General features: G+C 36.0%; 1 protein-coding gene across 1 annotated transcript in view; it reads left to right on the top strand.

The window, feature by feature from the left end:
* The window catches only part of NEK10 (NIMA related kinase 10), a 93,673-nt gene that overhangs the window by 37,313 nt on the left and 31,785 nt on the right, over positions 1–24,575 (top strand). Inside the window, 5 exon segments of the mRNA XM_072924251.1 lie at positions 5,358–5,417; positions 6,722–6,924; positions 9,108–9,237; positions 9,631–9,692; positions 14,575–14,788. Of these exon segments, the coding sequence (XP_072780352.1) occupies positions 5,358–5,417; positions 6,722–6,924; positions 9,108–9,237; positions 9,631–9,692; positions 14,575–14,788 (669 nt within the window).

Genomic DNA, 24,575 nt, shown 5'->3' with positions numbered 1-24,575 from the left:
TTAGATAATTGTATTTTATTACTGTGTGAAAGGTGATACTTTGTGTGATTCTTTAGAAACAGTAAGATAACTGAAGAAAGAATCTGCTTAATGTAAACATCACCTTTTCAAATAGAGGCTGTAAGGCTTTCAAAATTGTCCTTGACACAATTTTTAAAAAAAAAAATTAAGGCCTAGAAATAATAGTATTTTTACACACTGACTTCCAGCAAGTTTTTTCTCCAGATCAACAGATAGGGTATATAGTCGAGAAGACCAAATTCAAACTGAATTGTGTCTTTAGGGGATATTTTCCCAATGTGCCTATGCACCCTATCCTGATGAGGAGCAAAAAATGTTGCCAATAGATCTGTCATGATTTAACCCAGCCATCAAGCAAGCCTCATGCAGCCACCAGTGCAGCTGGGGAGAGAATCAGAAGGGTGAAAGCTGAAAAACTCATGGTTTGAAATAAAGGCACTTTAATTTGGAAAGCAAAAGCTGTGAATGCAAGCAAAGCAAAGCAAGGATTTCACTGTTTCCTATGGGCAGGCAGGTGTTCAGCCATCTCCAGGAGAGCAGGACCTCATCACATGAACAGTTACTTGGACAGACAATCACCGTCATTCCAAATGTTCCCCTCTTCCTCCTGTATATACTGAGCATGCTGTCATATAGTCTGGAATATCCATTGGGTCACTTTGGGTCACCTGTCCCTTTCTGCCTCTTTCCAACCTCCCATGCACTCCCAATTTCCTTTCCAGCATGGCAGTACAAAAAGCAGAAGAGGCCTTGGCTCTGTGTAAGCCCTGCTCAGCACTAACAAACACATCTCTGTATTTACCATCCTTGTATTCAGCACAAACCCAAAACTTCTCCATTCCAGCCACTGTGAAGAAAATTAAATATACATCAGCCCAAACCAGCACATTGTGTAACTTTTTAAGTGTATAGAAGTGCTTCAGTTGGGGATAAATGCACATCAGAGCCCACAAAACACTAGTATTTGTGGTCTGCTTGTAATAGATACTTAAATGTTAGGTCCTGGGCCCTTGGATTATGTTGAGAGTTCTCCTAATTTTTATAGCGAATGTAACTCAATAGTACTTTACCCTGTAAATGCTCCCAAACTTCTTTGTTTCTGAGATGAAACATTCTATCTGGAAAATTCTAGAGATCCAAAATACATCTTTGAGCAGTAGTACTGTGTTTATATGAATACACATATATATGTGCATGATCGTATATACTGAGACACACAAGGACATACACAAATATATGTAAAAATCAATGAGAATGTTCATAGTTGTAGAGAATTTTGTTTAGTTTAGACAGTGTAAAACAGATTCTGTCATGTTTGGTTTTGTGGGTTCTTTTTTTGGTTGGGTTTGTTTTTCTGTTTGTTTTGGGTTTTTTTGTTGTTGTTGAATTTGTTGTTCCACATTGCCAAATTAAGCATTGATAAGATTAACAACACTGTTTCTGGCATAACCACATATTCAGGAAGTTGCCATATTGATGTCCCCCATGTTTTTGACCTATGACATTTTACATTATGAGAATTCTTGCTTTGTTCTATCTACTATTCATACTTAAGCCAATGTGTCCTAGCAAGTACACAATTGCCATACCCAGGAATTCTTGGAGGATATTGTTTTCCTGTATTCAAACATGGGAACATATGGATGTCCTTTGGGAAGCATAATCGAGGAACATCTGTGAAATGCATCCTTCAGTTTTAAAGATGGTTTTTAAGAAGATACTTGTGCAATGAGCTGCATTGCTCTATGAAATTCAGAAAGGGCTGAGGTTTAGCATTTTTCTCTAGCACTAAAAGTTCATATGTGTAAAAGGAGTGCAAGTATAAAGTTGCCAAAGCACAACATTTACACAAAAACCAGATCTGTCTGCCAGAGATGTACACTCTTGCAGAAAAGGTAGAGTTCAAAGATGGGAGAATGTGTAGTAGTTGAATATAACTTGCTGGTCTTCTGCGTATGAAAACAAGGCCTAACAATAATATTTTACTGCTCCTTTCAGCAGCTTTTTATATAGGCTTTATACCCAGAAAGAGAAACTGGTAATAGATATGCTGAAGTTTTTTATGCATTTTCTTGTATAGCAATATTTTGATTGACTTAATTTTTCTTAATAAAGGTAAAAGAACATTTCAGTTGAGCATTATGAGCTAAGGGTAAAACTGAAAGTTGTGTTTCAGTGAAAGCTGATTTTATATTTCTAAAGCTGACTTCTTGGCAGTTCTATCTAGTATCTCTTTTCCACAGAAAAAACCCTCCCAAACTTCTGCCAGTACCAGTTATTTTTGAGGCTGTGATATAAACTTTGTCAATTAAATTATTCAAGGCAAAAAAATCCAATTGTGACAACAACCACCCAACCTAAACCAGCCATACTCCAGGGCAAACAGAAGCATTTATGTAAACATATAATGATGAGCTAGATTAGAGAATTGAGGTGGCTTAAAAATATTTTAGGTCTTTGATGTGTAAAGCAGCTGTAGAAGTACTTGTGCTGGCACAGGAGAGCAGAGCCTGGTGGAAGAGAATATCTGGGAGCAGCAGAAGCAAGACACCATATTGGCTTTCAATATCTTTTGAATATACCGCCTAAACAACTTACCCCATGTGAGGCTGCTGTGGTCTTCTTCTTTTAGTTTCATATGTGGTCTAAGGTTTTGATGGAAAAAAGTAGTTACAAGTGCCTCTTTGCACTTAGGAGTTGAAAAGAGGACCTTGTGCTCTGAACATGCTTTTGCCTTGGGTATTTAATGATTTAGGTATGAAGAAGGTATTTGTTTCTTTGGTTTTGTCTAATAAAGCAATTGGAATAAAGAACAATAGAATAAACTTTCAAAAAATGTCATTTGATTTATATTCATATGTGGCAAGGGTGAATTAGAAGTGAGTTGGTGGCAGTTTTTCATGCGTTCTAGAATAATGTTGTATTACAATGCAGAGACCATAAGTTATTTTTCAAAATTAGTATGTTTGGCATCGCTAAGCAATATTGTATAAAGTTGGCACACATAAAAGCTTGAAGGTTTGTAAATTCAAAGGAATACAAATCTGTTGCTGAATGTTAACTGGATGTCCATATTTTTATTTTCACAATTATAGAATAAAAAATCCAAGAAAGTAAATTATGAAACTTCTTGACTATTTAAAATAGAGAGGTAGTGAATTGTGTTGAAAGGAAGCAATAAGTTAATTTTTGTGAGTTTTCTAAATTGTTGATCAACAGCAGTGTGGCTGAAATGTACACTGGTTTATTACTGGGATCTTGTTTTTACACATTTCTCAATGCTCATTAACATTTGAGATTGAGACAGATTACACAAATTTACAACTGTTTGCAGTGAAAAGCGTCCTTCCATATCAAACTAGGGTGGTTTTTATGAAGATATTAGTAAAAACATAAGGCAGCCATCATGCAGTCTGCTGTATCCTACAGTTATTAGTGGCCTGTCACTGACTGTGGATCGGTTTTGCCTCTCTATAGAAGAAATTATATGAATATAGCAGAGCTTTCTGGGCAGAGGCAGGCAATGGTTGGAGTAGGAAGTAAAACTGTTGAGATTACACTGATGAGAGAGCAATTATACACATGACAGTGGCCTTTCTTAGCTGACTTTACCCATTTAAAAATTACATTTCCCACCTGGTGGCACAAGGATTTATCACACTGTATAATTGCCATCTAAGGTAGTAAATTTCTTCCCTAGCCCTGTACATTTTTAAACTTGGTGGAACTGATGAATAAGTGATGAATTTTTCTCTAAGTGTCAGTAGAAGTTTAGAATGTCTGCAAAAATGTCTTTTGTGAATAAGAAACTATATATATTTTTTTTCCCCAAAAATATTTAACATAATTTGTATGGAGAAAAATGGTAGCAAGTTAGACAACAACATAATAAATTATTATAGACTTACTTGGCCATACTTTTTCCATTTCAAAATAAAAAACTGTGAAGGTAAAATTTTAACTAGTGATTGAAAATCCTGTTCCTGCTTCATCACTCAAGGGATAGACAGAATATCCCTAAAAGGCTTGTGTTGAATTCTTTATGTGGGTGAGAAATGCAAATAGCTTTCAGCAATATTCACAGGACCTCTTTATTCAAACTGTCAGTTTTGTGGCTCCTGTTTCTTCTTCCATTGGTTTTAGTGGTAATTATGAAGGTATGATAATGAATGTGTATCTGTAGCTTGCAGCAAACTATCCAGAGAAAAATTGTGTCATGCAGCCACTGCCTTTCTATTTTTTATTTTGGGATTATGCTGGTGCTTTTTTTTCCTCTTTTTTTCCCTTTTTCCCCCTTGTGTTATTCCCCTCTCTTTCTGTGACTCAGAGGACTGATTCTAGAGTAAATGTAGGGTTTTTTCACAGTAGTCTCCAAATACTCACATATTATCCTGCAGTAGTTTGGTTAAATTAAGATAAGTTCGTAGAAACCTAGAAATGGTGTCTAAATACAACTATTTTCTCTTTTTTTGCAATGAAATTTGTCATCTTGGAACTTTTCTGAGTAAATAGACATTAATTTAAACTGAAGCAATTCTAACTTGATAGATGCAGATTTTTTTTCTTCATTGTAACAGTCAAATATGGAAGTGAAAGGTTGTGTAGTCTTTACCTCTGAAGACTTTCAAGACACTACTGGATAAATCCCTTTTTTTATCTGGGCCAGGGAGTAGCAGGTTTCATTTTTATAGCGAATTGTGGCAGTCATAGGTATAAAGATTGTGAAAATCTCTTTCTCTGCTTTGCTTCGGTGAGTCCTGCCAGCAAGTAGTAAGGCTATCCATTGTGAGTATTACTGTATAGGTATTTTAACAAAGATATCGACTTACCTGAAGTTAATTGAAGCTGCAGAGACTCTTTTAGCATTTGGGACCAAAGGAAACAAAAAAAAAACCAAAACAACCTTGATAATGTATGGCCAGGTTGTCTACTCTCTCTCCTACTGTCCTGTCTCCAACAGTGGAAAAGAATCAATATCCTTAGGTAAGGAAGAATGGGATAAGCATATTGGATTCTTTGCTACTTTACAGCTATTTTCAGCTTGGATTGTTTCCTGAAATAGTTATGGTTTCTAGGCATGAGTGTTTGTATAGCTAATACCTATTGCTGGAATCTCCATTGCAGTTTAAGTAATTATTTGAAGTTATGTTAAAAGCTAAAACCAATAACTGTCATTGTTAAAATCCTCAGCACTGCCAGATGATTCTTTGTTTAGCCTTTCATTATAACCACCACCTTCTCTGGGAGTCAGTCTTGAAGAATCACTGCTGTTTTCATTAATTCCTAACTGTCCAGTTGAAACCAAGTCTCATTTAAAAGTGCTCCTCTGCCTGCAGGATGCCATATACCAGAGTGTTCCTACACCTGTTAGAAGCCCCAGTGAGCACTGCACCAAGGTAAGTCATGAGTGGCTCTTTGAAGTTCTGTGCATCTTGGGAAATCTTCACTAGTTGTGTCCCATGTAAAGTCAGCCTGAAAATATTGATAACATTCTTTAGAAGCTTCAGAGGCTCTAGAAAATTAATGCTGTTTTGAAAACACCATGCCCTCATCTCCTTTTTCCTCCCTCTCTAAATTTAGGACTTCTTTTGTAATTTTGGCAACTCTGTCCACGAATAACTAATGTGGACACAAGCTAATCTAGTGAGGATAATCATCTTTCATATAACTATGTGGTAGTGCAAATGTAGCAGACTTAGATACTTAGATTTAAATATCTGTTTAAAGTGTTCTTGGAGAAAAACAACGGTAAAATAACATCAGTAAGCAAAATTATAACTGAAAGCTTGATGGCAAAACTATCTCCAAGACCATCTAGAGGTTATTTGGTTAAATGTGTTAATGTGTTTGATGTTCTACGAGTAACACTGTACTGACAATATTTGTTTTTTTTTTTTTTTTTTTTAATTCCTAATTATAAATGTGGTGTAGTATGGAAAACTTCTTCTGTATTTAAAAATAGCTGCTTAATTTTGTAAAAAGGAGTTCAGAAGGAAAAACAACTATTTGGATTAAGTGCTGGCTCATTTTGAGGCTATGGTCATAGAGGATTCTATTATTAAGAATAAAAGCAGTGCTAATATGTTGATCTTTCTAAGAAACAAATATAAAATTGTCTCTTAAACGATGCTGAGAATTTGGATTGTTATTCTGTGGATATTATTCTATGTCTTTCATTTAAAAGAATTTAGTCTTGCATTTGCTATGGACATTTGTTTAGTGAAGGACTCTCTTACAGTTAACATAATGATGCTGGAGTAAGCTTTTTCAGCTTGAATATGTAAGTTGGAAATCATCAGTGATTTGCAAACTTAGATGAAAACTAGAGCTATTATCTTGAATATGTGAGCTGCAAGAATTAAATGCTGCCAATTCTAGTAGCTGTGGCTAATAGCATCAGTACTGCTGCTTAGTGGCAGTAAGCTCAGCCCTTGGAGCAATGGAAATTAAATTCTTTATAATCTCTTAGGGGCTCCACCTTTCTGTATTGTTTTGAATGCAGTTTTTGATGTAGACATCTGTTTGCTAAAAATTTAATTAGTACTGCTGTGTGGCTTCAGCCAATTGAGTTATCTTCAGCTAAAAGTTAAAGGATGATTACTGCCTTTACAAATAATTAAAAAGAAAGTCATACTAATGACTAAATTCTCAGTGCTTGTGAGTAAGACTGGTTCCACATATTCTTTCTGGCCTTGACCAGACAGTGACAGTTTATACACAGTTGTCTTCTGAATTAGGCACACCGTATGTGCTCCCACCAGCCTCCTGTTGGTGGGTGGCGGTGCACAGGAACAAGAACCGGGCATCCCTCACCAGTGTGGATCAAAAACATGCAAATCCACTGCAGAACTGTTTTGCTGTCAACAACTACTGTACCCCACCCACATTTCTAACTAGCAGATGGTGAGGCAAACCTGTAGAACATGGTGATGGATTTTACTACATCCCTTGAAAAGTAAATAAATAATATTTGAAAATCCTATTTAAAATTCTAAATTACAGAACTAATTAGCCACAAAAGCATAGCATCATATAAGTAGGGGATTTATATTCTCTGTAAAACTTTCATGGTCACATTAAATAAACATTGCTTCAGTAATTTAAAGTACTTCTTAAGCAGGAGACAGTATTTTTTAAGGTATTGGTCATCCTAATGTTCTTAATGTTTGAGATTTCTGACTAAGATTTTTGTTCTGGAAGAAAAGAGCAAATACTATTCTGCTACAAATCCTTTTGATTAAAAAAAAGAGGGATTAAATAAGCATTTAGAACAAGAAATCTTTCAGCATGGATAAACAGAACAAATGACTTCATTAACTTTCAGTTACTGTGCATTTGTGTGAAACCATGCTAAAACCATAGCTGGTGGGTTGCTGTTTGCTCTGCACAACAGGCAAAATTTTTCCCTGTTCTTCAGGAATCAAGATGCTGTAGGCCAGGTCATGGTTGCCTCTGTTTCTTTCTCAGTTGTATTCAGCTTATTCTTTCGGTGGCTGCTACACAGTTTTTTGCATAGTTACATACATTTGGCTTGAATGATCTCAGTTTGGTGTTTTAATATAATTTAGTAAATAATTTTTAACTTGATCTCTCTGTACATGAAAATTATCCCTAGAACAAAAGACTAAAATTGAATTCAGATTTTTTTTTCTGATTAGGAGCATGGTTAGAACTTGACTAAGATAGGGGCTTTGCCTGTTTGAGCTGACCATCTATATGATAAGTTGCAGTATTAATGTTTACTCTAGTAGATACTTTTAATACATGAAAAGGAAATTTCCACAAAGACATCTAATGAATTAGTGTCACAGACAGTGTTATTACGAAAATATTGTTATGTTCTAACACAATATTCAGTATCCACTCTATAGTTTTGTAACAGCAGCAGCAAGATTCAAAGAAAATTGCTTTTTAGGTTTGACCCAAGAATCTGTATCTTGCTTGATAATTTTATCAGAGGGGTCTGTCAGTCTCACTTCCCTGCACTGTGACCTCTTTTTTGATTTTCTATTGTCAAGGTCACGTAATTTATCTTTTGTCTAGGGACCTAATCCCATATATTTTAAAAATCTACATTTTGTATATAGCAGCAGGATATTCTCCATCATCATTGATTGAATTTACAAAGTACCTCTGAGCACCAAAATAAGGCATTTTATTAAAGATATCAGTAGTACAATTATGAAGAAAAAGTGGCTCCAAATTCTAAGCTGAAGGAAAAAGGTAAACAAGTTGGTTTTCAAGTTGATTTTACAGATGAAAGAAGTCAAGTATTTTTCCCTATCTCTCAATGAAAAAAAGAAAAAAATCAAACACATTCTGTGATATGATCTTTACTTACTGTTAAGACTTGAACTCCAACATCAGAATACACCTACTAGTGTAAATTGTTATCATCCAGGTTCATGAAAAGCACTGAGGAAATTAAACAAAGGAAGTAAATGCTGTTTGGTATTGCATCAAAACTGAAGCCACAGCCTTCTTCCATTTTTAAAAAATGTATCTTTATAGTGTTTTTTTGTATTATCATTTGGCTGTCTGTTGAGTGTCCATGTTGCATCCTCACAAGGAATGCATTACAGCAGTTCTAAGAGGATGAAAATTATATGAGTCAAGTTCATTTACTTACATTAATAGCAAAACTATATCCATTATCATTCTAAATGCAGGAGTTATATTCACATCTTTCTGACATCTGAAATCTGAGGTGAGGTGCCATACTTATGTGTTCTCTAGTCTGTTTTATTGAAATGTCATCACTGTAAACTAGTTGTAATTGCTGTAGTTCATTTGTGGTAGTAGGTCCAAAGACAATGTGAGTGGAAAGGACAAGTGAACAAAATATAAACCCCTAGTGTTGTGAGAAGAAGTGCAGCACAAGTTGAAAGTCTAATCATTGTACTTCGTCTTAAAAAATTTGGCTGGTAAATGACACATATGCAACCTTTTGAAGGTAATTGTGTGTGTAATTATGTTGCAGTGAGTAACTAAATATTGGGTGTGTTGATTTTTTTTTTTTTAAGGAAATAAGCCTACTTCTAGGTGAATTAATAAAACACTTGTGGCTTGCATTGCTTTCTCTCTAGTCCTGAAGTTGTAAAGGGTGAGCTGCATGGAGAGAAGGCTGATGTCTGGGCTGCAGGATGCATCCTTTAACAGATGGCCACTCTGAGCCCGCCAGTTTACAGCACCAATATGCCCTCCTTGGCAACTAAAGTATTCACATTTGTCAGATCAACCTCCCAGTTATTTCTGCATGTGTTCTCATGATCCTAGAGAATTTACATTTAAGTTTATTGACACATAAACTGCTCTCAGCTCTAATGTGTGTGGCTTGTGAACAAGCACAAGTGTTTATCATGGTATGGATTGCTATCTTACCATTCTAATTGCAAAAATTGCTTGTTCAATATTGTGGGACTTTAATCTACAGTACACTAATGTGGAAATCTGACTGGAAGAGACAGTGTGCATCTCAGCTGTTCTGCAACTTAGAGCTGATGATGTAATTCTCATCAGATAGTTTCAAGGGACAACACTTACCATATTAGATCCTCAAATAAATACTGGATATTTTTCTTCAAGAAACTGATGATTTTTTTTTTCCAGATTGTGTGTGAACCTGTGCCAGAAGGACTGTACTCTGAAAAAGTCTCATTTCACATTAAGAGGTAATTACTCATATTATTTCGACATCCTGCTGTAAAGATCTTTTTGTTTTGTATGCTTCCAGCAGAGATAATGTGACAGTTTGCAGACTTTAGCAACTGCCAGTATTTGTCTCTGATAGGAAATATCTTTGGATTTAAAGAAAAACAGAGCTATCTCCTTACACCAATAGTAACATATATAATATAGCTGCACACATGCAACTGGAAAACTCATACCAGTATAGTCAGGGCATTCATTTAGCCAGTATAGACTTTATATTCAGTACTGAAATTTACATTTAACAGTATCAGTGCTGTAGTTAATTCCCTATACATAATGTTTTTTCCAATCAAAATCCAGAATCTGAGTAATATTCAAATGCAGATTGTGGTCAAGGAAATAACCCCATTAGAATACATTATTTATAGATCATTGTATGATCACGTTGAATTTTTTTTTGTTTATTTGACTGATGGAAATATGTTTTTCCCTACCTTAAAATTCTTTTAGCACAGCAGCAGAGGTAAAAAAGTAATGGATGAAAAGATGAGCCCGTACTTGATACACTTACTCATCACAAATTTTTTAGCTATGTTTATATCTTCCTGGAGATAATGTAATGTGTAAGGCAAAATATAGAGTGAATTAGAGATTTAGTTAGCTCACTTGATTTTTCCATTTTAGAAAAAAATCCCACTTAGTAAAAAAATGCTTATACTTTCTCATTCAGATATTCAATTCTGTCTCTAAAAAGCACATCACAAAAAAGGTTTGTGTAAGGTTATAAACTAAGGTTTTTATAGTATGTTTTAGTGTACAGAAAGGTTTAAGTTACTTAAAGACCTTGTGGATAGAGGGCAACAACAGGAGATAATAGAACTAACATTTATTTTTAAGAGGTTCTGAAATGAATTTTAATGAAAATATTTAAATCTTTACATTTCACAAGAATTTTTCCACATATCTTACTAACAGTGGGAGGTATAAAGTGGTTTTTTTGGTTTTTTTTTTGTTTTTTTTTTGTTTTTTTGTTTTTTTTTTTGCTATTTTTATTTTTAGGGGGATGTTGGTTTTAATACTGTCTCTTACTATGGGTTAAATCTTAGATGATACGTTATGTTTAGGTTTTTGCCTATGCTTTTTGAGATATTTAGAAAGAATAAAATACATGAAAGAAAGCAGTAATAATGAAATTTTAGTCATAATACAGATGAGGAAACATTAACAGAAAAGATTTAGTTATTTTCAAATTACTAAAACAGAACACATTTCAAAGATGAATGTTGTAAATAAAAAAAATTCTTAATAATGATTTGAAGAAATATTGAAAGCTTCTTGTTGCAACTGTAAATTTTCATTTAGTGCTATCATTACTATTCTTTAGTATTGTTATTAAATTACAGTTTTATATCTTTAAGCTACAAAAGAAAGTTCTGGAATCATAGCCATCAAATTCCTTCAGAGCTGAATATCTACCTACTTGGTGTTGAGTCATACATACTTTCTAGATGCACGGGAAATGGATACAGGACTTACTAAAAAATCTCTTCTAGCTTCCATTGGTCTTGGAACTTTTGCCCGATTTCAATTAATTAAAAAAAAAAAAAAAAACAAAAGAAAATCCCAATGCAAAGTATTTTTAAGGGTGAAAACTTGCACCTCATTAAAAGAAATACAAAATTGAAAGTAAAAAATATTTTTAAAGTTATAAAAATTAGTGAAATTAATCAACACTTTTAAGCAAATTTAAACAAAGATATTAAAATAAAGAAGTTCAAGCATTGTAAAACATTTTCAAAAATGCTATTATGCATGTCACTTGTGTTTTACTTAGAAAGAACTGTGGTAGAAATTGTAAGTTAATCTATGATATTTTCTTTGAAGCGGAGTGTTGGGTTATATGTTTGTGTTAGCAGGTCAATGGTACTATACAAGAAAATCATAGAAATGATCAGGCTTGTTGAGTTAACAGGTTTAAGACACTTTTTAGTATATGCAGGACTGTCCCTAGCAGCTTTCCTTTCCTACAGTGCATACAAAATATTCTGAGGATTAAAAAATAGCTCTAATATATTATTACCATTACTAAACAGCCACCTCGGGTGCCTTTAACATAGACCTGTTAAAATATTTTAGGTTGGAAGGGACCCCTGGAAGACTCTAGTTCATCCTGCTCAATGCAGATGCAATTAGATGTGGCTGCTCACTGCTCAGGGCTTTGTCTGTGTCAGTTTTGCATTGAAAGATGGAGATTCTACAACTTCTCTGGGCCCTCTGTAGTGTTTGTCTACCTTTGTGATTAAAAGTAATAGCAAGAGTAATAACAAGTTTTGGATCTATCCAGATTTCCCTGTGGTTTAGCTTATGTCTCTTGCCTCTTGCTCTAACACTGTGCACGCCTGAGAAGGATCTGGCCAGGCCTTCCCATTAGTCAGGTAGCAATCAGATCTGAGAACAGGTGGTCCAGGTCCCTCTGACTACTGCCCTCCCCATGTATCCCTGCAATTACCTGCAATTCATTGTTCACAAACCTTTGGAGAATGTATTCTCTCCCATGATCTAGGTCATCAATAAAGACATTAAATAGTACTGACCCAATATCAGTCCTTGGAGAATGCTACTTCCAGCCACCAGCTGGACTTTGTACCACTGATGGCATCTCTTTGAGCCAGGAGGTTCAGCCAACTATCTTCCTACCTTATAGTCCTTTAGATACTATGGGATATTGTGTCAAATGAAAGTCTTGCTAAAATAAGGCTACTCCCAGCATAATTTTCTCTTTCTTTGTCCTCAGACAGTAATCTCATCATAGACACCAATCAGCCTAGTCAGGTATGACAGCTGTTTGGTTAATCCATCCTCACTGTTCCCAGTCACCTTCTTGTCATTTTTGTGCTTGAAAATTGCTTCCACAGAAAATTGATCTATCTTTCCCAGAGACTGAGGTGAAGCTATGTGTGTGATATTCAGCTTTTACCCATTTACAGGAATCTCCATTTGATCCTTTTAGACATGTCAGTATTGACCAATTGAATCAGCACTCTCAGACTGTTCTCATTTGGTCCCATGGGCTTGTCTACGTCCAATTGGCTTAGATGCTTTTTCACTGTATTTTCTGCTACATAGGAACACCTCATGCCAGTAGATTCTACAGGTAGGCTCAGAGATCTGAAACACTTATGGCCAAATTGTCTCAGTGGAAATGGAAGCAAAAGGGGGACCAAGTGTTCCAAACTTTTCCATGTCGTTTGTCACTAGGTTGCTTATGGGTCCACATTTTCTGTAGTCTGTCTTTGTCGGCCTTTTCTCTGACTTCCACATCCATTGCTAGTTTCAACTTTGTCAGCTTCAGCTGAGGTTTGGCTTTCCTAACTCTATCCTTTGGGCAATACTTGTATTCTTCCTGTGTAGTCCACCCCTGATTCCCACATGCAGAATTGGGCTGTTCTAGTGCTTTGAGATGTCCCTGAAGATTACCTTGCTTTCCCAAGCTTTACCTTCCATGGCAGTCTTCTGTGAGATTTTGCCAGGAAGATCCCTGTACATGCTGAATTCTGCTCTCCTGAAGTCCTGTGTTGTAACAATACAATCTCACTTTCTCACTTCTCTCAGGATTTTGAACTCCAGTCTCTGATGTTTGCTCTAAGATCAAGAGGCTGCTGTTGGTCCTCACACCCCCGCCTCTTTCTTTCCTGTCTGAGAGGAACAGTTCTAGAAGAGTGCCTTACAGCTCCATCAAGAAATTGTCATCAACAGATTTCAGAAATCTCCTGGTTGCTGCACTCAGCCATATTACCCCATCAGCAGATATCAGGGTTTTTAATAGGCCCCAATGACTATAAGTGTCTGGAATCATGAAGCTTCTTCCATCTGTCCAACAAAGACTTCATTGACTTTCTCTCTGATTTTGTGTAGTTTATAGCAGGCATCTACCACAATTTCACCCATGTTGGTCTGCTCCTCTGATCCTCACTGATAAGTTTTTGACTACACATGTTCAGGTGCTGGACTGCAGCCTGACTTTAGCTTTTTATCCTCAGTGATAGAACTCAGAACACCCCCTCTGTTCCCTGCCCTTCACACTTGACCCCAGTGAATTGTGGTCACTTTTAGTGCGTTCAGAGTTGGTGCTGATAATGTTATTTGTGCCCACATGAGCAGCAAGAAGTAATAGCCCAAGGGTCAGGATGAGTCTTGGTAGTATCTCCACAATGTCCTCAATCCAAGCAACAGCTATCACGTTCATCAAGTTGATCAAGTAGATCAATATCTCTGTTCCCCCAGCCTCAAATGACTGTCAGCTACTGCATCTTATTGTCATGTGAACACTTGATGCACACTCACCTGGCTCTGATGGGTCCTCCATTAGGCCTTGTTCTTCCTCACCTGTTTCTAGGTCGCTATACCTCTTCTGCAATTATTCCTCTGTAGTCAGAGGAAAAGCCTTCCTTCTCTTGGTACAAGTCACAAGTCTTCAACCTACCTCCTCTTGGGAACCTTCATCCACTGCTCCTGTGATTGCGAACTCTAGATATTCCTTTTCCTTTGCGTTGATTTGAGAGTGTTGTCTCTGTGAAGATCCTGGCATTCTCCTGTAAATCCTCCCCATGAGGCAGACCCCATCTCCCCCATCCCAGGAGGAGGTCCCAGGCACTCCTTAGTGTGTCTGGGAGTGCACAGCCACAGTTCCCAGTATTGTTTGGGTCAGTGTCAAGGATAATTGTTCCAGCTTATGCTGGAGGCTGTGCTGTGGTGTCGTAACACCAAAGTTGCCCATCATTGAACTGTCACAGGCAGGATGAGAGAGCAGTGCTGGCTGGCATAACTCCATAAATATCAGGGCAGGAATTCAATGGTTGAAAATGTTTTTTTTAGAAACAATAGAGAATGTTCTTCCTGTAGCTGCTTGACTCCTGATGCAGAGGCATGTTCAGACATAGTGGTGGTCAGCTCCCTGCTGTCTGATGTGATGATGAAGTACCTGGATGTTTTATCCACCTCTCATCTCATGCTGGAGAAGAAACTGGACTGGGAGAGGAGACAAACCCAGCAGTACTTCATGGAGGCTAATTGAAATGCAATAGCCTATCACCATTGACTTTCCATTTTATCTCAAGTAAGTTACATGTATTAGGCTTTATTTTTTGTTATTGTTGTTTGCCATATCTGAGAAAATAGGGTGAAGAAAAGCAGAAAATGAATAAAAATTAAAAGACCCATCGACCCATCCTCCTGTAACATTTTTCCATGCAGGCTCTTTAATTTATTTTTAGCAAGATATTAATTTTTTTGGACACTCTTATGCAGGAAAAATGACAGTATCTTAAAATCCAATGTCATTCTATGTTGAAAAGTGGCATTGTTATGGAGGTTATAATCTTACAGTTTTGATAATATCTGATAGCATTTAATTATTATGGCACAGTTATGAGTGGTTTGTGAATAGGAGAATATACACTTGATTAGGGTGGAACAAGTTGATAATCTTGTGTATGATTCATAAACAATGACACTTAGAAAATTGAACCTACAAGAATAAAATTTTTAATTACAGATTGCAAAATACCAGTGATGCTGATAAGGTATTTGTTCATGTTCTCTAACTCTCTGATACAGTTCTGCAGAAATACAGTTCTTCCATTTGCTTCAGGCTGTGTTTTAAGCATCTTTCAAGAAGAACATCAGTAGTTTACATATCATATATAACCTCAGAATTTATTAAAAAAATACAAGGACAATGTTTTTGTGTAGCAAAACTGCCCTTTGAAAGTTGTTGTGATAATTGCAGTATAAAGTTAAAATTTACAGTCTTGTCTGTTCAGATATTGCATCTCTTAGATTCCTTTTATCAGGGATTAGTAGCTTGTACAAAGAATCTCTGTGTAGGTAAAAGGTTTTCTAAAGCACCTGGTCCCAAACATCCTAGTCTTCACATTCCCAAAATAAATAACTTGTATCAATAGTTAATGTTTTTTCAGGAGTTTTTTTGACCTATCAGTCTAAGATCATTATTTATATTACACCATGTTTTTCAATAAAAAGAATCCCAAAACCTACCAGCAAACTGTAACAAACCACTACCTTTTAAAATGTAAGAGGTATTGGTTTCAAAGAAAGATACAGAGTAGGATTTGTAACTTAAAACACTATAAGCAACTTTTCCCATGTGTTTTTCATTTAAATTTTCTTAACCTACAGATTTGGAAGCTTCTTGTATGCCATCTTTTGTATCTTGATATAGTCATTCTCTTGCATAACTATGATGAAATTTGCCTAAAAATGTGCTATAGATTAAAAGATGCTAGAGTTAGGATTTTGATGCAGTTATTGTGTCTTTGAGAAAAAAAAATGCCCTACCGAGATATTTGTGAGATATGATAGAATGGATAGTTTTACATAGAAATTAGAATACTTGTGTTTTGTATAAATACTTGGAAAATACACCTATCTAGAAAACTGCCTGTGTATTTTGGGTGATAATGGCTAGTTTTCTCAAGGAGGAAACACTGCGGTTCTAGTTCCAGTTGATATTTTATTATGTATATTAAAAGAATAAGAGATTCTGACAAAGATCCAGAACACTGAAGAAATTGAGGGGAATATGGCTTAGTAATAAAACCTAATTTTGTAAATTGTTGTAAATAAGAATAAATCAGGCTAAGATATTTCAAATTTCAGAGAAATGTTACAGGCCTTAGAAAGAAAAGGAGATATATTGTTTCTTGGTATTTAGGAAAGCTTTATAAAGTTGAAGGATTTCTAATAAATAGAATAATTAGTACTGAAAAGTTTGCCTTTTGAAAAAAAAAAAAAAAGGCAATGTTCTGACTAAAAGTGCTTGGAAGAATTTCAAGCAACTGCTCCTGAAATAAAACCTCTGTAAGATGTAGACAGCCTAATTCATCTTAGTCAAGGCCCCAGCGATTCCACACCCAAGTAATTTGTCATTTTTCCATGGTGTCAGAGAATTTGGTGTTTCTGCCATGTAGTTCAATGTTTTGTTGAAGCCAGCTAGCTTATACTTTGCTTTCTCTACTGAAATGTTCTTATGGGCTCCTTTTTCATCCCAGTTGTGTTATATTGTGAATGTTTCTGAAATAAGGACTGTACTCTCTGTCCTTGTATATGGAACTGAAAGAACAAAGATCTTTTGGAGCCAGAGTAGAATTTGTTTTATAAGTAGTTTAAAACTAGTTTGGTAGCTGGTAAATAGGCAACTGGGAGGCAGGTCAGTAGATGATGAAGTACAGTTAGTTACCTTGTGTTGTAAGTATAGCATAAAATCCATGCTTGAAAATAATCCTAGTAAGACGAATCGTCATCAACTCCCCACATAAATTCTTATATTTCCTAGTTTTCTACAGAAACTGTTAGAACAGAAACAGATGTAGGGGTGGCAGGTGTTTGATAGAGTTTGTGTGTTCAGTTCTGAAAGGTTAAGTTTGCTGACATAACACATGGTACAGAAGACCCAAACAAGTAAGAATAATGGCAATAATTCTTATTAACATTAATAATTCATGTTGCACTTTCATTTCATGGTGATCAATATTATATTTTCATGCTCTGTGTATGAAGAGGTAGAAAGGAAAAAGATAGTTTGTGTATGGTCACCAAACAGATCAGTAGCAAATTTGAATTTTCTGTGTTCCGAGGCAAGTATAAGTCTCAAAACAGTAGTTGATCTAACTAATGAATTGTCATTCTAATATTTTCCTTTGAAGAGATGAGTATATAGCCAAACAATAATTTGATTGCTTTTTGAAGTATATAGATTTGAAAAATGTATTTAGTCTGTTTAGAAAGCAGTGAAAATAAGTCACTTTTATTATTTCAGCAACGTCTGTTTCATCACATGGGCATCATCCATTATTGTTTAATTTACTGCATGTAGCCTAAAAGGTTTTCAACTTTTCTATCATTTTTTAATGTAAAATATACATATACCTAAAACAATATAGAATGATGAATATTCAGTTAAGTCCTGTCTTTTTAATGTGGTAGAGGAAAGTGTAGGTTTTATAACTGGAGCCCATCAGCTAAAAATATGTGAACAAAATATGAGCCATTTGTAGCTTCTACTACTCCGAGACTATATTAAAAATGGGCAGACATGGTAGACTACCTGGATGGTCAGAACATCTTCCTTTTCTCAGTTTATGTAGTTCTGATCTGTGCATAAACCACATTCTATCACTATGCCTCTCTATGTTCTTTGAGAATTTAAGCTTATTTTCATTTTTGTATCAATAATGTCACTAGAATACGCATTTCATTTTTAAATTCATATATGCAAATCCATGTATTCAGAGTAAGTTCCCAGTTACTCAGAGTAATGGGGGATGATGATGCTTAGATAATGGGGAAAGTAGGTCCAACATGTTTTTCTGATTGTAGTGTGATCACTACACTTTTCAGAGTGTCTCCCTGTTCCATGTTAGCTGGGGCTAAGAGGGAGTCAGAAGACATTAACAATGCTTGATCTGAGCTGGTTCATTAAGGTTGCCCTTAGCTGAGTGCTTTGTCCTAGTGTTCAAATGCATGAGAATGCCCTTAGCAAGGATGTTCTCTGCATTTTCCTGTTTTCACACTTGAAGTTTCCCAACCCAGCATGCTGGAGAGCATGGCATAAGGATCACAGCAAGTCATCTTCCATCTAGATAGGATATTTAGCTGCAGATCAAGACTGGGCCTCCCAGGCTAGATATGTAGGTATCAAAGTGTTGTGCTACTGGACTAGGTTGGTGCTGACAGAAAACATACTCTGATTATTATTCTTGCAGGCAGCTTGGCTACAGCCTATGCTAAGAAGTCTGCCTAGCTCTCCTGCAGAGAGTGTTCAACTCTTTGTTGTCTGAAAATAGTAAACAAAGCAGTGTAGCTGTTTTCAAACTATATGTAAATGAGTAAATTTAAACTAAAGAACCTGACTAAACCTGAAATAGCTGATGCAGTTTCCTTAACTTTATCTGTGACATAAACCATCATACTCTACCTCTAGATGATTATGAGTTGATTGTATTTTGAATTTTTGAGGATCACAGCTATATGAAGGACCAAGAAACAAAACATAATTTAACTGTTTTTTCACCTAGTCATTTTCGTCCATGTCCAAATTCAGTTCTGTTCTGCTGGCAATTGTTGTGCTAATAATCATGTTAGTTTCTAAGCATCACCACATGCATTACAAAGTAGTACTTAATTAGCAATTTGATTTGAATTAATCAAGTTCTTTTGTTAACTCAGAAAAAGACATAAAGATTGGATTAATGTTCATTTTAATTTCCTTTATGTTTAGAAATAGATTTTGTGCCATTCAGTGCATAAAATATTTTCCTTCTTAAAACCATGTGTGTGTGCAGCAATTGCTTTGGTGTTGGTTAAAGCAATGAGTATGCTTGGGTTTATAACACATAGCATGCAACAGGTTATTAATATTTCAGTAATTATGCTAGACTAGAATATTAAAATATTTTTATTAAAATTATCACTAAAATTTGTTACATTTTTATAAAATAAAAACGTGGATGGTCATGATTGTTTTCTTATTCTTCCATCTTTTACTCCATTGTGACACCATTCTGTTCTGCTATTTATGTAGCAGGTACTAGAACTCATGTATAAATTTAAAAAATGTTGATGTGATTAAAAGAAAGGAAACTTTTTACATTTATACTATTTAAGTTTGGAGAATAAAGGGGAAATACAAGAACTGTTTTGAAGGTATAGTCTTTTTAAGAGTTGCTGAATGTTTAATTTGTTAGTGCATAAAAGCTTTTTAAAAGAATTGCTGAATGTAAAGGAGGAAGAGTTGTCAAAGACTATCTTGTCCATTTCCAAGCCTTAGAGTTACCTGTCACTCCTGACAGGTATTTGACCAGTCAGTCTTAAAAATGTCATGTTATAGAAATGGTTTGGAAACAGCAGAAATGCAAAAACTGTCTTTTCAGTCAACAATCTTATGTCTGATTGAGTCTTCTTTTTTTTTCCATATGAAGATAACATCTGCATTTAGTCTGATACTTGCAGAAAATTTTGGTCTTTGCTTGAATATAAAGCAAAAGCTATATTTATATATATTTTATATATATATTTCTATAAAGCTTGAAAGGCTTTATACTTCATGCACGCCTGGTTTCCAGGAGATGTTAGATTGACATATGCCTGTGCACGTATGGGATGTATATGGCACTTGAAATTTGCAGACCCAGTCTTCAATGTCATATAAGGGCTCTTATAGCACTGAGTCCAGAATATCCCCAAAAGCTGTTTGCTGTGTGCATTCAAACCTGTTACACAGTGTGTGAACACATATTTCTCCCTGCAGGATCCCAGACAGGTGCGATAGTTAAACACTTAATTACTGAAAATTTCCTCCCCACAGTGGAAAGATGTAAAAGTTATGTATGGTTTTTCTCTTATGTTGTATCCCCCGCAGTGTTTTTTTTCTCAAAACTTTCTTTGACACCAAGTGTCTCTTTGATTGACACAGCTCTGTGTATGATGTATATGCTGCAATATGATGTACGATGTGAATGTATCACATTCAGGGCACTTTTAATAGGCACTCTGTCTATCCATTATGCAGATTATCATTGTAATTCAGTGACAACATTGAGTGGTTTTGGAACAAGGTCAAAAAGGAGCCTGATAAATTGTGCTTACTACCCATTTTCAGTTTAGCAAACACTCAAAGCACTTACCAGGTTGAATACAATTTTTATGGTCAATTGTTCGGCCAACTGATCATGATTTCGTCTAGCTCACACTTCCTAGCTTTCTTCTAGGATGTTATAAAAAACATTGTCAAAAACCTTGCTAAAACCCACATATGTAACATCTACTTCTTGTTCCTAATGCACAGGAGCTGTTACCCTCTTACAGAAAAAGATGTATTGGTTTAGCCTGTCTTTTTCCCTGCCAAATTCATGTTAGTTGTTACTTATTTTATTGATAGTTTACCAGTGTAAATAGATTGTAATTTTTTTTTTTTTTTAAATAGAAATTCAAATCACTAGCATAATGCTGTAATTGTAAATGTCTCTAATAAAGAAGATTAATTAAATGCTGTTTGCAAATGCTCTATATTTCATGAAGACAGAAAAGTTAATTATTCTGGACAGCAGTATAACAAAACAGAACTAAATAAAAGATAAGTATCTTTATTTTATTTCAACCTACTTTTTTTTTTTTTCTAACAACTTTTAGATTCCTGTTGGAAGACAAAACCCAATAATTCAATTTCACTTTTCTGAAAACAAAGTATATCTCAATTTTAAAGTGTTGATAGTTACCAATTAAGAGACAGAGTGCAAGTATACAGGATCTGAATGAAGACAGAAGTTTTCTTCATGGCTGGGATATAAATTTCCAGAGATGCTTTTGCTCAGTAATACCAGTAGATGAATGCTGGAAAAAAATGTTAATTGGTTAATAATTTGAACTTTTTTTGTGGGGGACTTTTCCCCTTAGCTTTCCTTTCCAATGGTGTTTTTTATACATGAAGGCAGAATTTGTTTCAACAATTAATCTGATGAATGGGGAAACTGAGGCACTAGTTTATAAGGAAAATGTGAAAATAAACTGTATCAACTGATGGAGCCTCCAGAGAGATTTGTAAAATATTGAACTCTAAAATAAGTGTAGGTATGCACACAGTTCAAATGAATAAATATCAACCTAATTCCTTTTTCAATATGTGGGATATTTTGAATATTCCAGTTGAATAGATTTCTTCAAAAGATAAGCATCTGTCTTTCTCCTTATCTGAAAGAAGTCTCTCTGAGACTTCAAAGCATATGAAAATGATTGTTTCAATGTGTTGGAGTATACATTTCTCCATGATCTTCTCATAAAATTATGTTCTTTATATCCTTATATCTTTATGTAGGTAATTTTGGTCCTTCTCCTATGGTGAGCAAAAGTGACATTGAACATGCATCCCATTGTCTTCTAGTCAGGATACTTTTGTTCTTCTAAATCAGCCAGTGTCCAACTAAGAAGAGAAAAAGCAGGAGTACATAATATCACTTTTAAAAATTATTAGCTCTTTTCTAGGTGGAGTAAAGTATATCACAGCAAATTTATTTATTATTCTCAGATTAGTAATGAAATACTATCATTTTCTATATTCAAGTGCTATGTAACTGGACAGGACCAGATTTTTTTTAAAGACAGATTATAACTTTACAGTTTATATAAGTATTTTAACATTTTAGGATATGTTCCACTGATCTTTGAAGAGTTTCTGTACTAGGTCTGTCCATTATTTTTAGCTTGAGGTCTGTGGAATTCCATTCAGACATTTCAAACAGGTTTCCTTTCTTAATGGACAGTAAGATCTGGCACCAGTTGGTATCAGTTGTCTTTTTGATCTTTTTTCCCCCCCTCAGATCCACTTGATTTACAAGTTATTGTTAACAATGAGTCTTTTGAGTATGAGGTTCAATATTGAAAATGTTGAAAGGAGATTTAAGTTTGAAATATCCGTGCAGTTTGACCCTTGTCTCTCTCTGCTTTGATTCCTTTGATGTGGAGCAGGTGAACTGGCTCTCTTCAGCAACTGTGCACTGACTGTTCAGGGCACAAGAAGTGTGTTCATCAGTGCCAGGACTGGAGTGCTCTCTTAAAGTCAGTTTGAGAGTCATCGTTAGTGCTTGTCATGCCGTGCTACACTGCAGTCACTGCTATTGTGGCATCTTGGACACAACCTCAGTCCAGTACTGAAATACAAAGTGACCTTTTTCCACCTGAATTTAAAGAGAAAACCTTGAAAAACCATGTCTTGGCTTGTTAAAAATTTGGGACTAGAACAAGGCATAGGGAAGCAAATAGTTGAAGCAGATCATTATGTAGACAGTGGTATGTATAATAAATGCTCAGGGATTCAGTGAAGTTTCTGAGGAGAAAGATTCTAGTGTGCATTCACTCTGCTGTGTCCTAATAAAGTCAAAATACTTCACAGGAAAAACTTTGAAAGAATGTTGTCTTAGATATAAGACAAATTGTCTTATGCAGACTTGGTAAGAATAGAAGTATTTATGAATGCATTGTCTTCTGAAATGACTTTAATATTAAATATACTAATTTGTTTAATCTGATAAATTTATATAATTTATCTCCTGTCATCCTTTATCATGCTTTACTTTGACAAGATGGAGTAAAAAGAAACATGACTTTATTTACACACAACAGAAATAACAGAAATAATATGTGAAGATTTAACAATAGGAGATCATAGAAACTCTTCCTTCAAAATATGTTGCATTAAAATAGAAGCAATAGCAGGGACTGGGGATTTCTATTCATTCCAGAAAAACTGTAAACATTGACAGCAGCAGAGGCAGAATTTTATATGCTTCAAATAACAAACAAGATGCGTCATTTAAATGTTACAAGCAAATAATTTGTATTCCTTGTTTTGATTTTCATAGCTCTGCTTTGATAATGCCAGTAGCATTTGGTCATTTCAGCCTCCATGTCCCTCTGGCATCACATTTGTATTGGTTTGGCACAGCCTGGTTTAGGTAGCAGGGGGGCCACAGAGATGCTCCTGTGGGAAGCTGCTGGAAGTGTCCACCACATCCAGCAGAGCCAGTGGCTGATGGCTCTGAAGATGGACGAGCTGCTGGCCAAAGCTGGGCTGGTGAGGGAGGCTCTAACTCCTCTGTAATGACATATTAGAAAAGAAAATCAAAACAAAGTTACACGTTTTGTTTCTAGTCAGAGAAGAGGAGGAGGTGAGAATATGTGAGGGAAACAGCATGAAGACACCAAGGTCAGTGGAGAAGGAGGGGCAGGAGGTGCTCCAGGTGTTGGAGCCAAGATTCCTCTGCAGGCCCTGGTGGTGACCATGGTGAAGCAGCTGTGTCCCTGCAGCCCGTGGGGATCCATGGGGGATGCAGAGATCCACCTGCAGACCGTGTGGGAGTGGATGGATGCCTGGAAGAGGCTGTGATCCAGTGGAAGACCTGGTGGAGAGAGAGGGCCCTTGTTTCAGGCTGGTGCAGCCTGTCCTTGGAGGTCCGCACCCTATGAAGAGTGACCCACATTGCAGCAGTTTTGGAGGACTGTTGGTCTGTGGGAGGGACTCAGGTTGCAGCAGGTGCAGTTTGGCTGCTGCCATGAGTATGGACGCATGCTGGAGAAGTTCACAGAGACCTGTCTCCAGTGGGAGGGACCTGGAGAAGGGGGAGGACTCCTCACAGGGAGAAGTGGAAGAAAATGTGGGTGATGAACTGACCAAAATCCCCACGCTCTGTCTCCCTGTGCTGTCGGTGGGAAGGAGGGAGGGGCTGGGGGTGGGGGGAAATGGTGTTTTAAGGGCTTATTTTACCTCTCATTATCCTCTTCTGATCCTGATAGTAATAAACTTCACTTTACACCTAAAGCTGGGCCTGTTTTGCCCTTGAAATATTTCTCCCAATCCTTATCTCACTCATGAAGCCTTCATTCATTTTTTTTTTCCTTGTTCCTCCTTTGCCCAAGCTGTGGAAGGGGACGGTGGGAGGGCAACTCTCATAGGTGCCTGGCATTGGGCCAGTGTCAAACCATGACATCATTTCAAGTTCACTTCATATTTCACTATTCTCTTGGCTGTTGTGCAGGTTTTGCATTATCCAGAACTGGGCTGCTGTTATCAAAGTTGGAAGAGAACAAATCTACCAGTGCTTGTCCCTGGGAACCTACTACCTTTGTGCAGTCTGCTATTTTTCCTTTGTTCAGTATTTGCTTCTGCTCTGTAATTTGTTTCATTTTTCTCACTTTCAGTGCTTGTTGTGAAAAGACTGTCATCAAGAACAAATAAATTGTTTAGTTTAAGACTTTGAAAGTCTTGCTCTAAATTTAGAATCAGCAACTGAACCAGGTACTGTGCAGTCCTGGACTAACAGCTAAGTCTAGTT

The sequence above is a fragment of the Taeniopygia guttata genome, chromosome 2 (assembly GCF_048771995.1).
Source record: "Taeniopygia guttata chromosome 2, bTaeGut7.mat, whole genome shotgun sequence".
Classification (NCBI taxonomy): domain Eukaryota; kingdom Metazoa; phylum Chordata; class Aves; order Passeriformes; family Estrildidae; genus Taeniopygia; species Taeniopygia guttata.
This window is presented reverse-complemented; position numbering and strand designations above follow the sequence as displayed.